The 23,632-nt window shown below is 41.5% G+C and overlaps 1 protein-coding gene across 1 annotated transcript in view; it reads left to right on the forward strand.

Annotated features, from left to right (window-relative positions):
* PTPRC (protein tyrosine phosphatase receptor type C) overlaps nucleotides 1-23,632 on the forward strand; it is a 132,093-nt gene that overhangs the window by 66,456 nt on the left and 42,005 nt on the right. The window contains exons 6-13 of the mRNA XM_052654011.1: nucleotides 852-881; nucleotides 2,975-3,184; nucleotides 4,703-4,843; nucleotides 5,947-6,090; nucleotides 9,144-9,263; nucleotides 11,345-11,503; nucleotides 13,212-13,420; nucleotides 17,881-17,941. Coding sequence (XP_052509971.1) covers nucleotides 852-881; nucleotides 2,975-3,184; nucleotides 4,703-4,843; nucleotides 5,947-6,090; nucleotides 9,144-9,263; nucleotides 11,345-11,503; nucleotides 13,212-13,420; nucleotides 17,881-17,941 — 1,074 coding nt within the window. The remainder of the gene's footprint in view (nucleotides 1-851; nucleotides 882-2,974; nucleotides 3,185-4,702; nucleotides 4,844-5,946; nucleotides 6,091-9,143; nucleotides 9,264-11,344; nucleotides 11,504-13,211; nucleotides 13,421-17,880; nucleotides 17,942-23,632) is intronic.

Genomic DNA, 23,632 nt, shown 5'->3' on the forward strand with positions numbered 1-23,632 from the left:
CCTCAGTTTCTCCATCTCCAAGACCAGACTAGCAGGGATCTCGTATCTTCCACAAGCCACATTTCCGTCATGTTCATTAGTTAAATATATACGCTCACACAAGACTTGTCTCAATGGATGGACAGATTTTTTACCCTGAGTCTAGTATATGGGCAAAGAGCTTACACAAGTGAAACCAGAACATGGGCAGCCCTTATCTATTTTCTGATATTCTTTGCAAATGAAGTGAAGTCACTCAGTCGTGTCCAACTCTTCTCGACCCCATGGGCTGTAGCCCACCAGGCTCCTCCATCCATGGAATTTTCCAGGCCAGAGTACTGGAATGGGTTGCCATTTCCTTCTCCCGGGGATCTTCCTGACCCAGGGATCGAACCTGGGTCTCCTGCATTGTGGGCAGACACTTTACCCTCTGAGCCACCAGGGAGACATTCTTTGCAGAGATGCAAACTGAACTCTCTAGGGTTATAAATATATAAACCTCTTTTGAGATTAATCAGGGGGATAAAGACTTTAAAAATGCCTCTGGCTGCTTGAATAGTCAGCCACATCACCATTCCATAATCAGATGTGTGTCAAAAAGTCTTAATATTGTATTATCACGATTGGGCTTATTAGGTAAATTCATGAAAATGTTTTATGGGGCTAGCTCCTTGGTTTACAACCTTTGAGGTTCTGAGATCCAAACATGGGACTAGGCACTGCAAACTCTGGCTTTTCTGTTAAATCTAATTTGGTAAATTCTACAGTTTATGAAGATGAAACATTGTAAACCACCCTTCCCCAAAATGACTAAGGTCAGAGATATCCTAAAAGTTGATTTTAATCATCTGCATTCTCTTTTTTTCTTTCAGCTCCTACTAGTACATCTAAGCCATCATGTGGTAAGTTTGTCTACCTAGAGGCAACGTATATCACTTTAATGATTTCATTCTTTATTTCAAGTTTCCAAGACCCCTGCTCCCCCACCCCAGCAAAATAAACTCAGTGGCTCTAATTTCTAACCAATGATTATCTCCAGCTCTTAAGAGCCAGAGTCCTTCAGGGTGAGAAATTTGATGTCATGTTCAGACCTGGATTTGAGGACGTGGATCAATCATTACTAGCTAAACAACTCTGGGTGGAGCCACTTACCCGTACTTTGGGTGTTTAAAGTGGGGTGACAGCAAGCTTGTTTGGGGGTTGGGGGAGGATTCCATGTAGTGATAAATGTGGAATGTGAATAGCACCTTCAAGGCTAATCAAGAAGAAAATTCTCCCCTGTCTCTCTGTCTCGCTAGGGTTCTCCTCAAAGCAGATGCTTGAAAACAGTTTGTATCTGTCCTCCCATCTTCTTCCTCTGTTCTCAGTGAAAGCAGAGTCCTTCTTCACGACCTGGGCTCATGCACTGCACGTGTGTCTAAATCTCACCGCCGGAGTCCCTGCTTTCAGTAGCTCTTCACATTCAGTGCAAACACCAGCCTTCATATGTTTGCTTAACTGATATGATCCTTCGTGATCAGATTCCTCTTGCATTATTGCTTTTTTACTCTTTTCACTTAAGTAACACGGAAATACTCATTGTTGTGTTTCTCAACCTTTTATTTTGTTTTAGAGTCCAGCTGATTGTGATAGTCTCAGGTGGACAGCAAGGGGATCCAGCCATCCATATACATGTATCCATTCTCCCCCAAACTCTCCCGCATCCGGGCTGCCACATAACATTGAGCAGCGTTCCCTGCGCTGTATAGTTGGCCCTCGCTGGTTATCCGTTTTGAATATAGCAGTGTGTCCCTGTCCATCCCAAACTCCCTACCTATCCCTTCCCCCGATCCTTTCGCCTGTAAATTTGTTCTCTTGAGATTGAGCTAGAGATTGTCTTACCGAGTGAAGTAAGTTAGACAGAGAAAGGGAGATACCATGTGGTATCCCTTATATTTGGAATCTGAAAAGAAGTGATACAAATGAATTTATTTACAAAATAGGAACAGACTGACAGACGTAGAGGGCTGCTTCTAGGTTTCTGAGCACAAGTTTCTTCCTCCCAGGTTCTTTCCCTACACTTGGAATTCCATGCCATCCTCGCCCACCCCCGCTCCCCCCCCCAGTCACTTTTTCTATGTCTTGCTCCTATTTTAAACTGCAAACTGAGTCGTGTGCCCTGGAGAGCCTCTCCGGGTCCTCTGCTTCTTTATTCCCGTGTTGTTTTGTGCATCATCTTGTTTCGGCGTTTTTCCTGTCTTCTCCAGCCCATTCCTGTGCCCATCTCCACGTTAGAGACCCCACAGTGGAACATTTGTACTCCTGTTGTTTGGGACAGTGTTTTAAAACAAGTGCGTCATAATTTTTGTTGCACTAAAAAATAAGTGAATACATCAGCGTGTACTGAGAAGGTGTTTTTGTGAGTCAGTGGAGTCTGTTCGAATGAAGGAGAGTGTGAGATGACACTTGAGAAAGCTTGAGGAGGAGCTGTTGTCCGTGGCTTTACATAAGCAGAGGCATTGTGAGGCCTCTGCTCTCTAATTAGTGTTCTCCGTGTCAGGAGAAAGAGATAATCAAGTTCTGCAGTTTAGAAAGTGAGGGAAATGAGAGAGCTGGAATAAGAAATTTGTCCGCTGTGTCACTCTTTTTTGCGTAATTCAGCCACTTTTGAGACCTTACTAATGACAGGTTTTGCACAAGGATCTGAATTTATGGTGATGATCAAAATCGATTTTGCTCTTATGGAATTTACAGTCCAGTTGGGAAGACACGAGTCCAGTAATCATCCAAGTACAGACTCCTGAGCGGGGGTCTTTGATGGGGCAGCGATCTAAAGACAATCACGAAGGAGTAACCTGGAGGCGCTGATGTGTTCCTTCTCCATTTTATGTTCCTGGGGCTATTTTTGTTGATGTTTGGATATTTTAAAAAATATATGTTAAGGGGTTTGTAGTTAATGTAGGTTTGTTTGTTCTGAAAAATCGAAGATAATCCTGGCTGTCTTATTTTCTTTCAGAGGACAAATACAGAGGTGTGTCTGTGAACTACACTTGGAACCAGAACAATTACACATTTACCGCAACGCTCGATGTTAAGGGAGAGGAATGTGAATCTCCTGGATGTGAAAAGCAGCACCGTGACCTGCCTGCATGTGAAGCTAAGGCTATCAATATCTCACACCCTTCATGTGAGCCTCCATTTGTATATCGCTTAGAGGTACCACCAGGTAAATGCCAGTTGCTTTCTATTTGTGTGTTTACAACAACAGTGCGGTTTTGTGCGTGGATTGTCGGGAGGCGGGGGGGGAGGGGACGCTGGCGGCGGGGGGTGGGGGGGTGGGGTGGGGGGGGTGGGGGGCGGGGCGTGCTGCTCTCCTGACCCAGTGAAAGTGGTGACCTGGGAGGAGCCTTCTGTCTTCATCCCTTACTCGCCTCCCTGCACCTCTTTTACTGCATGGTTTGTGTCGACCAGATATAATCTACTCCTCTGAGCGATTATTCATGAGCTTCTTTTCTCTCCTCAACTGAATTCAAGTCATTTAATATATATATATATTTATACATTATATGTATATACATATGTGCATACATTATACGTATATACACATCAACACACATATGTATATATTAATTGATGTATTAATTAATTGCAAGTGTATCTAGAATAAAGGTTTCCCAGGTGGCTCAGTGGTAAAAGAACCTATCCGCTGCTGCAGCAGCCGTGGGTTCAGTCCCTGGGTCAGGAAGATCCCCTGGGGGAGGGCATGGCAGCCCACTCCAGTATCCTTGCCTGGAGAATCCCATGGATGGAGGAGCCTGGCGGGCTACTGCCCATGGGGTCGCAAAGAGTCGGACACGACTGAGCGCGCGTGTGCATGTCTAGAATATCTTGGGGGAAGGATACAAAGTCAAAAACTTGATGTTTGTGGGGAAAAAAAAGTACTTTTGCAAAAAAAATTAAAAAGGAGAGTTATAGTCACGTTAGGGGGATCCAGCTGGTTTTGGGGCCTCCGTGACTGCTGGGAAAGAGAAGGGGCTAAGGTACTGTGTGGACTTCAGGCACACAACCTTCACTAAATGTGTTTTCCAAACGAGACTTGGGAGCTGTGTAAGTTTGTTAAGCCTCTTACATCTTTTATTAATCCAAGATCATTGATTTAATTATTAACATTTATGTAGGCTAAATGTCTGATGCTTTTGGAGAAGAAAGCTTAACCTACTCATTTTAAAAAAATATTACTGAAATAAATGACCAAATAAAAACAGAAAGTGACAATTTTTAAAAAATGCATCACCCAGTGGGAATCTCACATGCTCTGTGTAATGACCATTCAATGAAAATAATCAAAGAGTAAAGGAAAAACTGAAAATATAAGTAAGAATACAAAATGAAGCCAGTCTTTTAAAATGTGCAAAAGATGCAATTTTATCTAGATTTTTGCTTGGGTTCTACTTTTTAAAAGTAGTGTAAATTTTAAATGAATTAGCGTTACTTATATTGGTAGCATTTCATTTAGAATTTATGCTACTTTTAAGAAATAGAACCCAAACAAAAATCTAAAAAAAAAAAAAAAAAGAATAAAGGCTTAAGAAGTGCAAAACCCTGAGAATTATTCAACTTTTCAAAAGTAATCTAAATTCTTGCCAGATTCTGTATCATGAATATAATTTGAATAACTGTCACTGAGCATACAGCACACATTATGGAATATTAATCATCCATTTTTGTATCTTTATTCTGACAGATCCTAATCAGTTTGAGCTAATAGACTGTGTGAAACCTAAAGAAGCAGATACTTCCCTTTGTTTACGTTGGCAAAAAGATTTTCCCCGTCATGGAAAATTCATGTGTGATGAAAATAAAATTGAATACAAATTTCAGTGTGGTAAGAATTTAACATTGATGAGAGGAGGTTTTTTTTTTTTTCTCTATAGTGGGAAGTTTCTCTAAATATTATCTAATGGTTCCTTCCTCCCTCCTTTCATCCACTCTCTTTCAATCTCTCTCCCTCTCTCTCTTGCACAGTCCATGATACGTTTGGAATTGAACACTTATATTCTTTATACCACTCAAACTCATAAAAGGGACAAATACTTCACTGGAAGAATAACTTTTGAAATAGCAGTATCATTTTTATTGATAAGAATTTTCTTGGCAACAGTTACACAGGAGGCGTTGCTGAAGAGATTATCAGAGAAGAGTTTAAAAAGTTAAGATGCTCATTCTCTTAGCATGAGTGGGAAAGCAAGCAATTTCATGTGATTCCATGAGTTCCTTTTTCAGCCTTCCATCAACAACACTCATAAAAAACTGCCAGAAGACTTTTACAGAGGAAAGCAGGAAAAGAAAAATCAGTGCTGCAAGGGATATGAGTCGGTGTTCATGGAAGGGGGGACACTCGAGATAGAATTTCTTTTTAATAATTAATGATCAAATACCTTTTAATTTCTCTTCATTTGAGGTTATTGGGATGAAATCTCCCTCCCTTGGCATAAAGCCACCTGCTAGGCCGTATTTGGCAAGACACACAGACGAAAATACACACTCTCACAGAGGGTGGATTGTGGGACTAGTTATAGACATCATGTTTTGGGGAAGATGTGCAGCTTGGACACGAGCAGGATGAGGAAAGCAAGAGCAAACGTATGACGGACTGACGACACAGCCATGGTCTCAGATATCTGCGAGATAAAGGCTAACTCAAATGCAGTCTCAGCTCTGAACAGAGAATGATGAGCTAACACCTCATTTCCTCAGTTAAATTAGAGACAGTCTCAAGTTGAGTTCTACTTACCAGTGTTTTCTTTAAAAATGCGTGTAGCAAAATCACACATTATTGCAGCAGATCTCTGGATCTTCTACTTATTGTTTTGACCATTTGCATAGGTTTTTAATCTAATAGATATTAACTATAGATATAAAACCAAAGTGAAATTTAAGTGTGATATATTACATTCATATACTCATATGCAATACTTATTTTTTTAGATGCCCGTTTTCAAAGTGGTAATGAAGCAACATTTAAAGTGAGCGACCTTCAACCCAGAACTAATTATACTTGTAGTTCACAAGTATTCTATAATCAACGGCTTCTTACTAGCCAGAATAAAACTATTGAAACGGATTTTGAAGGTGAGTATATTGCTTACATTTGTATGTTAAATTTCTTTTCTTTTTATAGTCTTATGATTCTTTGAAAATCATAGAAAATGATATTATGAATTTGGAGAAGGGGTTTCACAAAAAGGCGTTGTGTCCATTTTAAAGTGAGAATTTAGAAATAAATGACAGAGAATCCAAACCTCCATGAAGTTTTTGCAAACTGTAGGCTGCTGTGAGGTCCAGGTGGAAACAAGACTGTGAGGTAAGTGACATGCTTGTTCACACAATCCCCATTGCATCTCCTCGTTCCTGTAGCAGCCTCCTCCTTTTGGTGTCTCCTGCCTCTTCTGGGCCATTTTCAAATCCTGCCTCTCACAGGAGTAAGGTGAGCACAGAAGCTAATGAGAAGCAATGATAAAGCGAATTGTTGATAGCAAAATAATAGTTGTTACTACTGAGAAGCCAGCAACATAAATAATAACAAGATTATTATAACTAGTAGCAATTGAAAAATAAATTCTGGAAAATAACAGCATCTGGAGGCTGGCAGGGAAAAGGAATCGAAAAGTGCTAAAACTTCAGTCATATTTAGTGGAAGTAGAGAGATTAGTAGAAATAAAGCCTCTCGATGAAGGTGAAATGGAGAATGAAAAAGCTGACTTAAGACTAAGATCATGGTATCTGTTCCCATCACTTCATGGCAAATAGATGGGGAAAAAATGGAAACAATGACACACTTTATTTTCCTGGGCTCCAAAATCACTTCAGATAATGACTGCAGCCATGAAATTAAAAGATGCTTGATCCTTGGAAGAAAAGCTATAATGAGCCGAGACAGTGAAAAAGCGGAGACATCACTTTGCTGACAAAGGTCCATATAGTCGAAGGGATGGTTTTCCCAGGAGTCATGTACAGATGTGAGCTGGACCATAAAGAAGACAGAACACCAAAGAATTAATACTTTCGAACAGTGGTGTTGGAGAAGACTCTTGAGAGTCCCTTGGACTGCAAGGAAATCCAACCAGTCAGTTCTAGAGGAAATCAGCCCTGAGTATTCATTGGAAGGACTGATGCTGAAGCTGAAGCTCTAATACTTTGGTCACCTGATGTGAAGAGCTGACTCAATGAAATAAACCCTGATGCTGGGAAAGATTAAAGGCAGGAGGAGAAGGGGATGACAGAGGATGAGATGGTTGGATGGCATCACTGACTCGAGGGACATGAGTTTGAGCAAGCTCCAGGAGAGCGTGAAGGACAGAGAAACCTCGCGTGCTGCAGTCCAGAGCTGAACACAACTGAGTGACTAAACAACCAAGAGGCTCCAGTTGACTTCAGAAATTTACTAGGAAAATATGGTAATTGTGAGGCAGTTTATGAACAACCACTAAAAATGTGAAGGACAGATAAATAGATGCCATTGTGTATAATCAGTAGAAGAAAGTTATGGAATAAAAGATGTTCTACATGTTGAAGGAGGGAAAGGAGAAAGGAGGAGGAGCGGGAGGAGGATGAGGAGGAGGAGAAGAAGAAAAATGGGGAGGAGGAGGGGAAGGAAGAGGGAGAACGTGGCGGGGAGGGAGAGAGAAAAGGCCAAGTAGCAAACAGTAGGTGAAAGAGCAGAAACGTCAAAGCACATCGAAAGCCGGACTTCCCGCATAGCTCAGTTGGTGAAGAATCCGCCTGCAGTGCAGGAGACCTGGGTTCGATTCCTGGGTTGGGAAGATCTCCTGGAGAAGGGAAAGGCAACCCACTCCAGTGTTCTGGGGAAATCCTGGGAAATCCCATGGCCAAAGGTGCCTGGCGGGCTGCAGTCCATGGGGTCACCAGAGTCGGACGCGACTTAGCGACTAAAACCGCCGTATCAAAAGTTGGTATAAATAAAATGGTTTAAATTTACCTTTAGAAGCAAAGGCATTCAGACTTGACTAGAGTAAAGACATATTTGAGGGGAATTTGTACCTTAAGTAAGATCAAATGATAATATATGGGAGCTTTTATCACTTAGCTCCTGTTAAATGAAATCAGTGGAGAGTGCTTGGAAAAGAACAACAACAACAGCAACAACAAACAAAACAGAAATGTTAGAAAGGAGACAGTAACAAAGCCTGGAGTACAGATTATTGAAAGAAGAAACCAGCAAAAATATCAGGAATTTACTAATCAGTTTGAAGGCTTGGTTTTGAAAAGAATAATAAAATAGACCTCTAGCAAAACAACCTTCCCCCACGCATTAACAAAAGGACATTAAAAATACAGCAGAAATTTCACAGATTATAAAGAATCTTGTACCCAATATGAAAAGTTAGGTAAAATGGATAATTTTCTAGAACATACGAATTATGAGCATTTGCCTAGCGGAAAAGTTAGAAAATTAGACTTAAAATTACAGTCTAATACCTCTTCACTCACTTCCTACTCCCTGTCTGCTTACTTCACCTATCCTTTAAAAAAGAAAAACCAGAAAGGTAAGCTTACAGTTTCTGTCCTATCCAAACTACCCCACAGTATAGAAAACATGTACATCTATCAACTCACTTTGATTATTGTTAGGGTTTGGAATAGGCTTAGGGATACTGTTATGTGGATATCAAACATGCACAAAGATGAGGCCACTCTAAGCCGGTCTCTTCCATGCACGCAGGTACTAAATAGTAAATGAATTACTGACCAAGTCAATCCTCTAGTACATTATAAAGCATATAGTTACAAAAGAAGATACACAGAAGTGTTATATGCTCGGTTGTGTCCAACTCTTTGCAACCCCATGGGCTGTAAACTGCCAGGCGCCTCTATCCGTGAGATTCTCCAGGCAAGAATACGGCAGTGGGTTGCCATTCCCTTCTCCAGGGGATCTTCGCAGCCCAAGGACTGAACCCAGGCCTGCTGCATTGCAGGCAGATTCTTTACTTTCTGAGCCAAATGATCTCTAAAGAAAATGTAACAAGAGCAGGTATCTTTCTTACAATTTCATCTTTGATTCATAATCAAATTATGACTATTAATGATGCATGCTAATAATATGAAAAATGGTTTCTCTATGTCTTGTTTTTTTTTCATATTTTATCTTCTTATTCTCTCAATAGAACCAAAAGCACCTCAGAATATTACTTGTTCTGCTAAAAGTGCAACTGAAGGAAAGATTACCTGGACACCACCTCAAAATTATTTTGATAGATTCTCTCTTTGCTATTGGATTACTTCAGGTAATTTGTAGAAAATTTAATTCCATATCAGGAAAGATAAATCTAAAATTGGAAAACACTAGATATATGGATGGAGCAAGTGAGCCACAGAGCTTTCTACACAGCAACCATAATGGGCATCCTATATGTCCTGATTTTAAGAATTGCCTCCACTTACCATGGACTCCCCAGCCTCTGAGATGACTGAAGCTCAGAACATCCCCAATATTGCTTGTCCTTCTTACTTATAATCTTTACACTCTAAAGCCTAGTGAAAGAAAATCTCTGGACGATAATACTCAGCTGTCTTCCACATATTATGTAAGTGAGCTGCACTGGCTTGAACTCTTTGTTCTAGATGACAAACAAATCACTTTCATAGCTTGATCCAACTGGCACCCACACAAAATTGGGTAAATAAAAATGAACATGTTCCTATTTAGTCATGGAGGGCACTTTACCGGCCAGTGGAATCTTAGAACGTAGTTCTAGTTAGCATGAAACTTCTGCAGAAGTACAGGCAGTCCAAAACACATGCTATGATGAATCCAACCACTGGACTCGCCCTTCCTTTGGAGGGACTGTTTAAGAGAACAGACCTCTCCTGGATGATGTGAAGCATCTAAAATGCCTGTAGAACACAGTGGGGACTGTGGATCATCTCAGAATAGACTCAGCCCTTGGGATAGCCCTCTTGACAGCCCTTGCCCTGCAGTTTAAAGTAGTTTTGAGCTGAACATCTCACAGAGTTCCATCTCTTTAGTGGGTAGGTGAAGTTTTCAGATTTCAAGAGGCAGAAAGCCACTTCTCTTCAGCGTGTTATTGCATATTTTGATAACATGTGCCTTTTGCTGGTTGAATCATAATAATCAAACTCCTAAAGCAAAGCTCCATCCACATGTAGTTTTCCAGTTAGCATAAGAGGACTCAAATGCTATGGAGAAGAAATGTTTGCCATGTATTTGAGCTTATGGTACTTTGAAAAGTGATGTCTATGAGAAAAGGAAAGTGGAAATTATAGGAAGATAAAACTGCAGGACAGTCGGATAGTCTGCCTCGCTGGACCGCTCTCCTGTGAGCTCTCTTTGCTTGGTTTCTGTGTGAGCACATTGGTTTTCTTTTCTCTTTTCTGAATCTCCTCACTTTCCCTTGCTGTATTCCTCACTTTTTATATTCTCTCTCCACTATGGAGTTTTTTTCAATGCCAGAGTATATGGAGGGAATTTATGGAACAATGTTTATTGTTCCTTTCCATTTTATACAGTTTTTAAAAGCATTTGAATAATAGGCTTAGAAGGAGGTAATGCATTGGTTATTGTGGTCAGACAAGTCCTTGTTTATTTTTTGTAACGAGTGCAGATCTTTCTTACTCAGTGCTATCCAAATTTATGACTGCCCTGTGATAATCCTTGAACAGAATGGATGGGGAGGGATGGGCAGGGAGGGATACAGCCTCAGGCTTTGTGTGCCCTTTTCTCAGAAACTGGCTTGGTATCTGGCTGAATCCAGCCTCCACGGTGGCTCACGCACTGACTCTGCTCAAAGGGTTCTTCGGAACCAGCTCACCCGCAGTCCCCTGTCTCTCGCGGCCTCCAGACTCCGCTGCTTTCCCTCATCGTCTCAATTCCTGTAGCGCTCAGAGGAGTAGGGCGTGGAGACGGAGTTATCGGTGATCAAATGGATTCTGCATCTGAAGTCCATAACAGTAGCTCATACCAAAGTTCAAAGTTTGGAGGTTATCAGGAAAAGCTTCACTAAAGTATTGGAAAAAAGACTTTCATAATATCTGCCATGGGCTGTGCTTTCTCAGAAAGAAAATAGACCATCTTCACTGATACGCTTGGACTCATTTATTAATATCTTATGTACCAAATTAACTATGAAACCATTAGTTTGGAATATTTGAGTTTATTTGGAGTAATTACATTCATTCAGTACATTTGCCGATAGCTGTATGTACTTCTAGGCACAAACAATGTTTTTGTATTTCAGTCACTCAGTTTGGAGTGGGCTCAGGATGATTTAATGGTACAGGCCAAGTTAAATATGTGGTAATCCTGACTTTTGATGACTTAATAAATGTTTCTGTTTTTCCTTCTGAGATAAACCAAATTGTACCACTCTGGATAAAACCTGTATTGGAAGAGATTTGCACCATTTGACACCTTTCACAGACTATGAGGTGCTGTTACAAGCCTGCGTCACAGGAAAAATAGTTCGCAGTGGAAATGTGACCTGTAAATTTAAGACAAATGCAACAAGTAAGTTATGAAGTTTAATGCTTTTTTCTATGGATGGCGGAAAGCAAAATCTAAACCGTCTAAACAGCAAGTTCACATTTATTCTTCATTTGGGAAGCACGTTGACTTGGCACATTTGTTAATACCTAGGGTTTTTAATAATTTAAAAAACAACAATTTAAAAGCTCTCATTTGAGCTTTTCTCTGTGTCCTTCAGGTATAATCACAGAATTGTAAGAATGAAACCTGAGAACCATGAGCTGGGACAGTGTGTAAGAGTTCAGGCAATGAAGAACCTAATCAACTTAGAGAAAAATGAATTATCTATTGTTTTCTTTATTGTCTGGAAATTTCGACTGCTATCAGATACCTGAGAATACCACACTCACAAACCATTCACTTGCTGACTTTTGCCTGCATGACAAGCACTTCATAAACCGTAGTGCCTTGCCAGCATTTTCTTCTCATTGCAGTGAACTGCGTACTGTTTTAAGTCCCATTTTACGTTTATTCGGCTCTTGCCACCAATGGGAGGCATCACAGATTCCAGGTGCAAAGCTCCACCCGTCTCTGGGGTGACTGTGAACTCCATGAGGGTCAGGACAGAAGAAACAGCCCTATGCAGATCAGCAGCCGGGGCTCCAGAGACCCTCCCTGGGGCTAGGCTCACGGAGGACAGGTGTTCTACTCGGGGCTGGGTATAAAATGCTCCTAACGTCATTTAAGTTCATGCTTCAAAAATCCAAGTCCTCAAACTTTACTCTTTGGTTATTTTCCTGAATTCCTATGCTATCATAGACACAAAGACGATTTGTTGCTGATGAAGAATTCAGCCAGGTATCTCCAGGGTCATGTAAGCGCTTCCAAAAGGAGGGCCTGAGCCGTCTGTAGGTCTTCGAGGTTTCCCCATCACCATCTCTTCCCTCCCTGCCCCTTCTCTTCATTTCCTCTGTTTTCTACTTCTACACATTCTCTGTGATAAAACTAGATAGCGTGTTAAAAAGCAGAGACATCACTTTGCCAGCAAAGGTCCATATGGTCAAAGCTGTGTTTTTCCAGTAGTTGTGTACAGCTATGAGGATTGTACCATAAAGAGGGCTGAGTGCCAAACAACTGATACTTTCAATCTGTGGTGCTAGAGAAGACTCTTGAGAGTCCCTTGGACCTCAAGGAGATCCAACCAGTCCATCCTAAAGGAAATCAACCCTGAATATTCATTGGAAGGACTGATGCTGAAGGTGAAGCTCCAATAATTTGGCCACAAGATGTGAAGAGCCAACTCACTGGAAAAGGCCCTGATTCTGGGAAGCATGGAGAGCAGGAGGAGAAGGGGGCGACAGGGGATGAGATGGTTGGACGGTATCATCAACTCAATGACATGAGTTTGAGCAAACTCCAGGAGACAGTGAAGGACAGGAAGTCTGAGGTGCTGCAGTCTTCAGGGTTGCAAAATGCTGGACACAACTGAGTGACCTCTTTGGGAGAATCGCAAGCATCTCAGAGTTTCAAGAACAACTTATGTGCTAATATTCATTGAAAGATGTGTAATTTATTTTCAGATGTTTTCTTAAACAGCTTTTTAATGTACATTATCTCCTAATTTCCCCATCCCCAAATAAGCACTTAGAATGGTTTATATTGTTCACATATATTATTAAGTAATTTAAATATTCATTTAACAAATGGTTAAAGTAACCACTGTTTTTTTTTTTCTTTTTCATTTTGATAGATCCAAGCAAGGTCAATGATCTAAAGGCTTCACGGACGAAAGAAAATACTATAGAAGTGAACTGTAAACCTCCTGACCGGGATAATGGCCCCAAAGGGATGTATCATTTGGAAGTGAGAATTGGAACTACCTTGGTTAAAAATTATTCAAAACCAGAATGCAGATTCTTGTTAGAAAATCTCAACTATTTAACAGAATATAATTTTTCGGTAAGATTACAATTTCTATAGTCACTCCAGAGCTGATATGTATTATAGTTATTATTCTGCAGTGCTTAATACTAGGACTAGTGCTCACACAAGCTTGAGAAGCTCTGATGTCTAAAGGAATCACACTTTATAAGTCTTAAAACTTTGACTCCATACTTTTCATCTACAGTACTAAATATAGGGATTTATGGCAGATATTTGGTTGGAATATTTTTGACCTTCAGCATGACTACTTATGGTTAAATTATTGTTCCTATGTCAAGAAACACAGGGCACAAATTGTTATTATTTATTAATGATAATTATTGGTTATTACTTTGCCACATCTTTTGTTCTTCTTGGCTTTGTGCCTTTACTAATGTGATCTTTCTTTAATTACAAATATTTTTTTACAGGTACATTGCGGTTAGAAAATAGGAAAAAAATGTAAGGAAACAGCAATGTATGCCGAGTTTAAAAGCTCACCCATAAGCTCACTGTCTACTGACCATGTTTTGTGTATGTGTTTCTCAAATGGGAGGGCTCAGTCTTTCCTTCTTGCTGTAGGAGAAAGCCTCAGCTCATTCAGTCCATTCTGCCTCCTATGTTTCTTCCCTGTAAGAAATACTGAGAATTTCCAAAGAAAACTGAAGACCTGAAAGACTCCTGACACTTTGGGTCACCCACGTCTAGCAGCTATCTGAGACGACTGGTGGGCGCCCCATAATTTAATTCAATTTTGACACCATCTACCCAGAGAAAGTGTCCTATTCCACAGGGGAGGGGTCAGTCCCATGAGACTGGCCCCGCCCCACTTCCGAAAGACAGCTAAGAGATCCCCATCACTTCTGCTCTATTGGGCTCCACGTCGGGGACTCCCATCACCCCTTCCTTGAGTTTGGTTAATTTACTAAGGCAGCTCACATAACTCAGGCAAATACTTAAAGGCTGTGAGAAAGGATTCAGGTAAGCAGCCAGCTGAAGAGATACGTAGGGGAGGTCTGGGAGGGTCTGAGTGCGGGAGCCTCTGTCCCCGTGGAGTTGGGGGTGTGTCTCTTTCCTGATGTGAATGTGCTCCCCAGTCTGGAAGCTCTCTGAACCCTGTACTCGTGTACGTGATCGGTCATTAACTCCGTTTTCCACTCTTCTCACTTCTCACAAGAATGGGGGGGCGGATTGCTGAAAATCCCAAGACTGATTCTGGCTTGGTCTTGGCAGTCCTCCTGCGGGAGCCATCTGGGAACCCACTCATTGGTACTTCAGTGGAAGAAAAGACTGTCACTCCCGGTGGCTCAGTGAGAAAGAATCTGCCTGCAATGTGGGAGACCCGGGTTTGATTCCTGGGTCTGGAAGATTCCCTGGAGCAGGAAATGGCAACCCACTCCAGGATTCTTGCCTGGAGAATCCATGGACAGAGGAGCCTGACAGGCTACAGTCCATGGGGTCACAAAGTGTTGGCCACAACTGAATGACTGAGCATGCACGCAGGAAACTACGCAGGTTTTAGGAGCTCTCTGTCAGAAACTGGATATATTTCTCATTATCTCACCACTCCCATGATAAAAGCACACAGTTTGATAAACTACATGTTTCAAAAATCACTGTATCATGAACATTTTCCATATTAAATATTCTGCTATTAATTTCTAATGGTTGCACAAGGTTCTGTCTTATGGCTTGATTGCGTTCTACTCACCGTAACTGTTTTGGTCTCTGTTAAAAGCAACAGTAAGTAAACACTCTTATTGGAAAATAACAGCGACTTTGAATATGTCTTTTATTATCTCTGAATAAATTCCTGAAAAAGAATGTATTGGGCCAAAAGGGAGTTACATATAATTTAAGATTTTTAAAAAATTAACCCATTGGAGTATAGTTGCTTTACAATGTTTTGTTAGTTTCTTGCTGTACGGCAAAGTGAATCAGTCATACATGTACACATATCCCCTTTTTTGGATTTCCTTCCCATTTAGGTCGCCACAGAGCACTGAGGAGAGGTCTCTGTGCTGGGCAGCAGGCTCTCACTGGCTGTCTATTTTATACACAGTATCAACAGTGTCTCTATGTCACTCCTAATCTCTCAAATCATTTCACATCCTCTTTCCCCTTTGGTAACCATGTCTGTTTGCTACGTCTGTTTCTATTTCCACTTTGCAAATAAGTTCATCTCCACCGTTTTTCTAAGTTCAGCATACATAGGTGATGTTTGCCTTTCTCCTTCTGACTTCCTTCACTCTGTGTGGCAATCCAGGTCCATCCACGCCTCTGCACACAGCGCTGTTGAGCTCCTTTGTATGGCTGAGTGAAATTCCACTGCACACATGTCCCTCGTCTTCTCTGTCCATCCCTCTGCTGGTGGATAATACTTAAGTTGCTTCCATGTCTTGGCCATTGTAAACGGTGCTGCGCTGAACATCGCAGTTCGTGCGCCTTTTCAGACCATGTTTTTCTCTGGGTTTATGCCTGGGAGTGGGATTGCTGTGCTGTGTGATAGCTCTAATTTTAGCTTTTTAAGGAACCTCCATGCTATTCTCCATAGTGACCGCACCAATTCACATTCCTACCCACAGCATAGGAGGGTTTGAATGAGTGCACTTTTTTTATTTTCCCAAACAAATGCATTGTTATTATCTATCATTGTCCATTTCACCTCATCTTCCTCAGCACCCAGGAAGCTCCAGGCACATTGGCTTTCTTTCTGTTTTTCAAAACACTTAGGTTTTACTCTCTTTAGGAACTTAGTACTCTTCTCTCTTTCTGGAGTTTTCTTCTCCCATGTGTCAATCGTGATAACTTATTCTGGAAAAATATAGCTCAACACCATATTAAAGTGCAGTCTTAAAATTCAAATTAGGAGACAGTTTAGCTTTCCATTCTCTTCCTCACTCTTCAAAAGACTATTGTTTTCTTCTCTGCAGCTTCCATAACTTGCTTTTATGTTTATTTCAGAACCTGTTGCTACATTTATACCTTCATGAAGGAGTAACGTTTTAGCTTTATACATCATTCTTATCTCCAGTTAATAAATTAATATAATTGTTTTTATAGTTATTAATGTATTACTTTCCATTATTATAGGTTTATTTTGATGTTCTGCTAGTTTGGGAACTGAAAGTGATTTTTGACTATTTCTTTCTCCTTTTCTTTTTTATTAACTAAGAAAAAGCTTTCAACTTATCGATTATCCTTTGCTAAAATTTTCACTCTATCCCATGTCTTTTATCCCTAACTTCTAAATGACTGACATAAAATTGAATGAATGGATTTATAAACTAGGTTGTTCTTATTATTGATAATTTCCATAGAGTATGTAATTGTAATTTGGAAGCATTTTTAATTAATTTTTTAAAGAAAATGTTTGTACATTTCTAATTCCTGCATTTTTTATTATGCTTAATTATTATTTTAAAAAGATAACTGGGCTTTTACAATTTCTGCCCTTTGAAATTTACACTATTTTTTACAGCTCAATGTGAGATTAATATTTATAAACATTCTGTGAGTACTGGGAGATTGTATATCCTCCACAGGGTAAAAGCTTAGGTATATATATTTTTATAGATCACTCAGTCATGTCCAACTCTTTGCGACCCCATGGACTGCAGCATGCCAGGTCTCCCTGTCCATCACCAAGGTCTGGAGTTTACTCAAACTCATATCCTTTGAGTCGGTGATGCCATCCAACCATCTCATCCTCTGTCGTCCCCTTCTCCTCCCGCCTTCAATCTTTCCCAGCATCAGAGTCTTTTCCAGTGAGTCAGTCCTTCACATCAGGTTGCCAAAGTATGTTTATCGTTAATCTCTTTTAATTATACTGTTCAAATCTACTTTTACCTCAATTGTTTTGTTTTGTTTTTTTGACTGAAGATTCTTAATGCTTTCTTGGTCCATGCAGTTTCCCTTGTTTATCTAAATTGTTTTTGCTTGATCATGTTTAATATTTTGAACTCCTTATGTCTAAACTGTAGATGTTGCCATGTCATCAATTTGTATCATTTTAACCCTTATGAACTAAAATCACTTTAATATAAATAGTGTGATTCTTACATTAAATTGTTTCCACTTAGTCTTAAAATTTTTTTGTACAGAGTATGAGTATGTGTAACTCTAGTAAGCAGTATACACCAGAATTTCCTTTTTAAAGAAATGTGAAGATATTAGTCTATTCATAGGGAATTTTAACTTTAAATAATGAACACTTTGGTATGTTGGATTTTATTCCTTCATGTCCACTTAGTTCTTGCTGACCATAACTATCAGTATTATTATTATTGCTAAATTGGATAAGATTTCTTTATATCATTTTCACTGGTAAATATTTAAGAAATCTGATGAGTATTGCCATAGTCTTGAAGTTTCAAGTTATCCAGTGTATATTTTAATGAAAATAAACAGCAATGTATGACAAATAGGAGTGTGTTATATTGTGATTCACAAATTTAATTTAGAAAACCTTCTTCTCTCTCATTTCTGAAACCCAGGTCTATTATCACAATACAAAATATGCTGGTCCTCCGAAGAGTACTACAGAATCAACATCTTGTAAGTCTTCTCTTGGCTATTTATTCTGTTTTCATGGGACATGTGTTCCCACTTCCAATGCTTTATTATTTTACATTCGTACTCACATTTAATTATTAAATTTTCAAATTATATATTTCCATAAACATTATATTTTAAGTTGTATGAGCAAATGTACGTGCAGGTGAACATTATGTTAAAATAAGGCCTTACATTTGGGCAGGCTCGGGGCTGCCCTGCGTGGTGTGGGCCCCTCTCCTGTCCGCATGCACCTGGCCGCTCCACAATGCTCAATAAATGTCATAGTGGAATATTTTGTCCTGTTGGCATTTATCTGAAAACTTGAAAGAAAGGCTCCGCTACTGTCCTCAGCCACCTGTCTTCTGACATAAGCGTGTTTGCATGTAAAGTAAGCTGAGGGGCGGTCTGGTATCTTCAGTCATCTTATTACCGTGGGGCATGTGTGTGTTTGCTGTTTGTATTTTTTTTTTTCAAACAAATGCTTTGTGTGTGTGCTAGGTCGATCAGTGCCTCTGACTCTTTGCAGCCCCATGGACTGCAGCCCGCCAGGCTTCCCTGTCCATGGGATTCCCCAGGCAGAAATACTGAAGTGGGTTGCCATTTCCTCCTCCAGGGGATCTTCCTACCCAGAGATCAAACCAGTCAACCTTACCTCCCATGACCAAAAACTAGACTCAGTTAGCCAAAGCTGTTTATTTATCGTAGGCAGGATTTTGGTCATTCTGGACATTGCTTTTCAATCATCAACTGAATGTATCCAACCTGAGGTTTCCTGAAAAAGAAATAATATCTTAAGTTCTGTTTAGAAAATTCAATTCTTGAAAGTTGGTTGATTTCATAAAATAATTCATGAGGAATTTATCTACATAGACTCCTATTATGATTCTGTTTATGATGTTTGTGTTAGGAACCAGCACATTTGTTTTGTGTACCGTGTTAGAAAGTACCTTTTTTTTGAACTTACTTTTTATTGATGTATAGTTGAATTGTTGATTACAGTGTTGTGTTAATTACCGCTGTACAGTGAAGCATCTCACATGCATCCAAAAGCACTCTGTGTTTATATTCTTTTCCATTATGGTTTATCCAGGATATTGAATATAGTTCCCAGTGCTATACAGTGTGACCTTGTAGTTTATCCATTATAATCTATTCAGTATGTACACCAGTTTGCATCTGCTCATCTCAAACTGCCCCCAGATATGGGGTGCTTCATGAATCTGTGTGTCTTCCTTACCCCAGGAGTGGCACTAAAATTCTCTGTGTTGCTTCAGTCTTAGTATATGTGCTGCAGAAGCCAGCGCTGTCACCTTTTCTTTTCTTCTGTCCATCAACTGTATGCTTGGCAGAGGCAGGTGTTACTACGAATCTATGTTGATGTACCCAACTAAGCTAGGATAAACAGTCCCTAAAAGCTTCCCTAGTGGCTCAGTGGTAAAGAAGCCATCTGTCAATGCAAGAGACATGGGCTTGATCCCTGGAGAAGCAAATGGCAACGCACTCTAATATTCTTGCCTGGAAAATTCTATGGAGAGAGGAGCCTGGTGGGCTACAGTCCATGGGATCACAAAGAGTCTGACGTGACTGAGTATGCCAGCAAAAATGCTTTAATCAAAGTAGAGCTGTGTGTAGGAAAAATCACTGAAATTAAATGTCATTGTAACAGTGAGGGTAACAGCTGGATGCCACCACTCCCCTCTGCTTGTTCTGCTCACCAGAATGCCCAATTTTCACTATTTCTGTTTTCAGTTCTTCTTATAGTTTCCTCCCTGTCTAAAAACAGTATCATCTGCTGCTCTTTGGAGAGTTGCTTATTGGTCTGAGCCTGTGGAGGAAGAAGACCTTGCACTGTCTGAGTTTTCTCTGCTTGTCAGCTTTGTAAATTAAGTTAAATTCAGACCTCCAAGTGCGGTGTTACCAAGCATAGCTAGTTTTTATTTTTATATTTTTAAGATGTTTTTTGATGTCGACCATTTTTAAAGTCTTTATTGGGTTTGTTACACTATTGCTTCCATTTTATGTTTTGGTTATTTTGGCCGTGAGGCATATGGGATCTTGATTCCCTGACCAGGTGTCAAACCTGCGGTCCCTGCATTGGAAGGCAAAGTCTTAACCCCTGGACCACTAGGGAAGCCTCTCCACAGCTGATTCTGATGGCAGCTCACCAGTGCTCATATGCACATGTGCATTCACTGATGCTTTATTTCCCGAAGTCTTTCCAAAGAGGGGGTATATAAAAGCATCTTATTTTCCAAACTTGCTTGACTAGGTTCCATAAAAAGTTTTAGTTCTTTCTGCTCAGATATTTTAAATGAAGGCTCCTAATGTGAAATGCCACACACATTCAGCCAGCTCTCTTGAACTTTATTTCCATGCACTTTTCTTTTCTAAGCTCTTATAATACCAACAGCTTCATTGAGTTCTTCTGATTATGTAAACAGTTCATAGTGGCAGCACTTACTCTTGGGGGTCATAGATTCCACTGGACAATTCACACACCCATCTTTATAAGCCCAGCTTCGCACCACTTCACTCAGAAACACGGAGCAGGAAACACAGTCAGAAGCGGGGTCTGGCCAAGGAATTCCTGGTAGCATTGCCCACCGCAGTCTGTGGACCATGAACAATTCAACCCTCCAGACTCCACTGAGAAGAGTGAGGCCACCTGTGGCGGAGCGTCCCGGCTTAGAAGCCCCATGTCAAGAAAGGAGCTGATGGATCATGTGATAGTTCCCTGGGCGCAGCTGCCAAAGGTGCCGACGGGGGTGAGCCCAGGGACACGATGCGCGCTGGGTGCATGCTTTCAGGGGAGCCCAGGTCAGCACTTCCCACCAGGACGGTGGTTCATCCACGCCCGTCCTGGCCCAGACGCCATGTAGAACTCAGGGCTTGTGTCAATACCCGCCGTGTTGCCAAGTAACACAGCTGCGAGTCCATCTTGATCAGATTTTACCTTCAGTGGAGATATAGGGTTACCCCATCCTCCTTTTCTCCATAAGGCAGAAAAAGTATCAACTCTTTCTAGCAACAGATTCTCCTAAGAGATGAATCATGTTGTCCCCTTTTAATAGTGACGTCTACTCCAGGGTGGGGCGGCTCTCAAGTTGTGAATTACAGAAGCGCAGCTACTCGCAATGTATTTTACGCAGTTTTTATGGCATCACACTCTACCACCTGTAGTTTAACAACATTTGGGCCCTTTTCTTCTGAAGCTCTCTAGGGGTACAGCCCCGATGCCATTATAAAATTTCCCCGCATCGGTTTCCCGTTTTAGAATTGCTGCATTTGAATCTCATGTATTTTTATAATTTTACCATTTTTAAAAAAATCTGGTACTGTAAGAAGGAGATATTCCAATTTTGCATGCATTAAGATATCTTTATAATGGCACTTGATCAATATGTTACCCTGGGATGGAATCTAAGCTTAAAAATCTAGACTTTGAAAGTATTTCTGTGGACATCCCTGGTGGTCCAGTGGTTGAGTCTTCAGCTTCCTGCAGGGTGTTGTGGGTTCAGTCCTTGCTCAGGGAGCTAAGATTCCGCAAGCTGCATGGTGTGGCAAATAAACAAATAAATACCTGCAAGCTCTGTAGAAGAATTTTTCTGAAGTATGTTTGTTTGTTCCACTGTGTCTCGTGTGACTTCCCGGCTTCTTTGTCTTTTCCTATGTCCCCGTGTTTTATTTTCTTCCGGGAGCGTTTCGGCTCTCCTCTTTATTCTTGGTCGTCTGTGGGTCTTTTGCACTTATTTTCTGGGATGCTACTGGCCTTTGTGACCTGGAGACTACTATCTGTGGAAAATTTTCTTCGGTTCACTTTCTTTTTGCTGGCCTGTTGGAGTTTGTCTGGGTCACATTTTGGAGTCAGAAGTTGATGTATTATTTTGGCATCCATCTTTCGTGAGAGGGTTTCCTTGAGGGCTTGGTTCTCAGTGGCGATTTAATCCTAGTTACAGTGAGACACAGGGGAGAAGGTGATTAGAAGTTCCATCGTCCTTAAGGGGCCGTGTGGGCCGCGGAGATCCCCTGTGTTGTTACTGATCATCCATTGTCTCCAGACACACAGTTTGGGCAGCCCTTGGCCTGGCTGAGTCACTCCATGCTTCCGGCTGTAAAATAAACGTCTCATGCTCAGGAAATCTCGCACAGACCATGTAGAAAATAGGTTTCTCTTATTTTCATACTTCTCTACCTTTTTCCCCTTAAATCCAAGGAAAATATATAATCGTTTTATTGGCTTATTCACCTGTCTAGCCTTTGTTTTCCCCCCAGAGAGAAGGAAGATTCCCTCCAAACTGGTGCCTTTTTATGCCGTGTTTTCTGTCCTATCCCCAGAGACCGTCATGGTTGTAGGAAGCATAGCATTTGCTCGGTCAGTGTGGGATGAATGAGGGGTATTGATCAGTTAAGACAGTGGTGGATGCCGTAACAGATAGATCCCCAAATCACTGTGGCGTAACTGAGTAGACACTGCTTCTTTTCTTAATCACTTTTAAAAATTGGAGTATAGTTGCTTCACAGTTGCTGGGTTAGTTTCTGCTGTACAGTGGAGTGACTTATGTACACGCACACGTGCATCTCCTGGCTCTTGGACCTGCACCCCTCAGCCCACCCCTCTAGGTTGTCGCAGAGCAGTGAGCTGAGCTGAGCTGAGCTGAGCTGGGCAGGCTTTGCTGTCCATCCCCAACTCCCGCGGACAGCGGCTTCCCGCGGACAGCGGCTTCCCGCGGGTAGCGCGCGTGTCTCAGTGCTCGGCCCTCAGTTCGTCCCCCTCCTTGGTGCCCGCCTGTCTGCCCTCTACATCTGCATCGGCACTCCTGCCCTGCGAAGAGGTTCGTCTGTACCATTTCTCTAGATTCCACGTACTGAATTAATGCGGACTATTTGTTTTCCTCTTTCTGACTTACTTCACTCTGTCTGATGGGCTCTAGGTCCGTTTCTACTCCAACTGGGGATGTTTATGTCCTTGTCAAGGGCAGAGTCCTGCTCCACACACTCATTCATAGCTCCATGCGGACCCAGGGGCTGCCCTCTGCAGAGGTGGCTCCTGAATTTGGGATGACAACCAAGCTCCAGCCAGCACTCTGGAGAAGAGAATGTAGGGTCTTTCACAGGGTGGCAAATACCAGACCCAGCTGTGATCGAGATGCCTGCTACCCTTATCTCAGTTACCTGTACAGACTTAACAGCAAGGGAGAGAAAATAAGTCTGCTTAAGAGTTAGCTAGGGCCAGCCACGGGCAGAGGAGGGGAGCAGGGTCGGGGAGGAGGCCAGTTGTTCCCCTCAACCCCACGGACTGTCTCTAGCCGAAAGCACATGGGACAGGTAGCTGTGTATTCATTTTCTCTTGCTGTCTAACGGGTTAAACCAGCAGCTTCACACCACACCCATTGATTTATTAGCTCACAATTCCGTAGTCAGAGTTCCGGCTCCGTGTGACTGGGTCTTGTGAAACCTAGATGTCGGCCAGGATGAGTTTTTGTCTGGAGAACATGCATACAAATGCTTCCAGGGTTGATCCAGGTTGGCGGAGTCCTGTTTCTTGCTGTGGTGGGACCGCTGGCCTGATTTCCTTGGGGTCCCGGGGCCAGGGCTTGCACTCAGCTCCCAGAAGCCCCTTGTGTTCTTTTCAGCTGACCTGCTCCAGACAGCCTGGAGAGTCCTTCAGCACCTCAAATCACTGACTTCAGC

Source organism: Budorcas taxicolor, chromosome 16, assembly GCF_023091745.1.
Source record: "Budorcas taxicolor isolate Tak-1 chromosome 16, Takin1.1, whole genome shotgun sequence".
NCBI lineage: Eukaryota > Metazoa > Chordata > Mammalia > Artiodactyla > Bovidae > Budorcas > Budorcas taxicolor.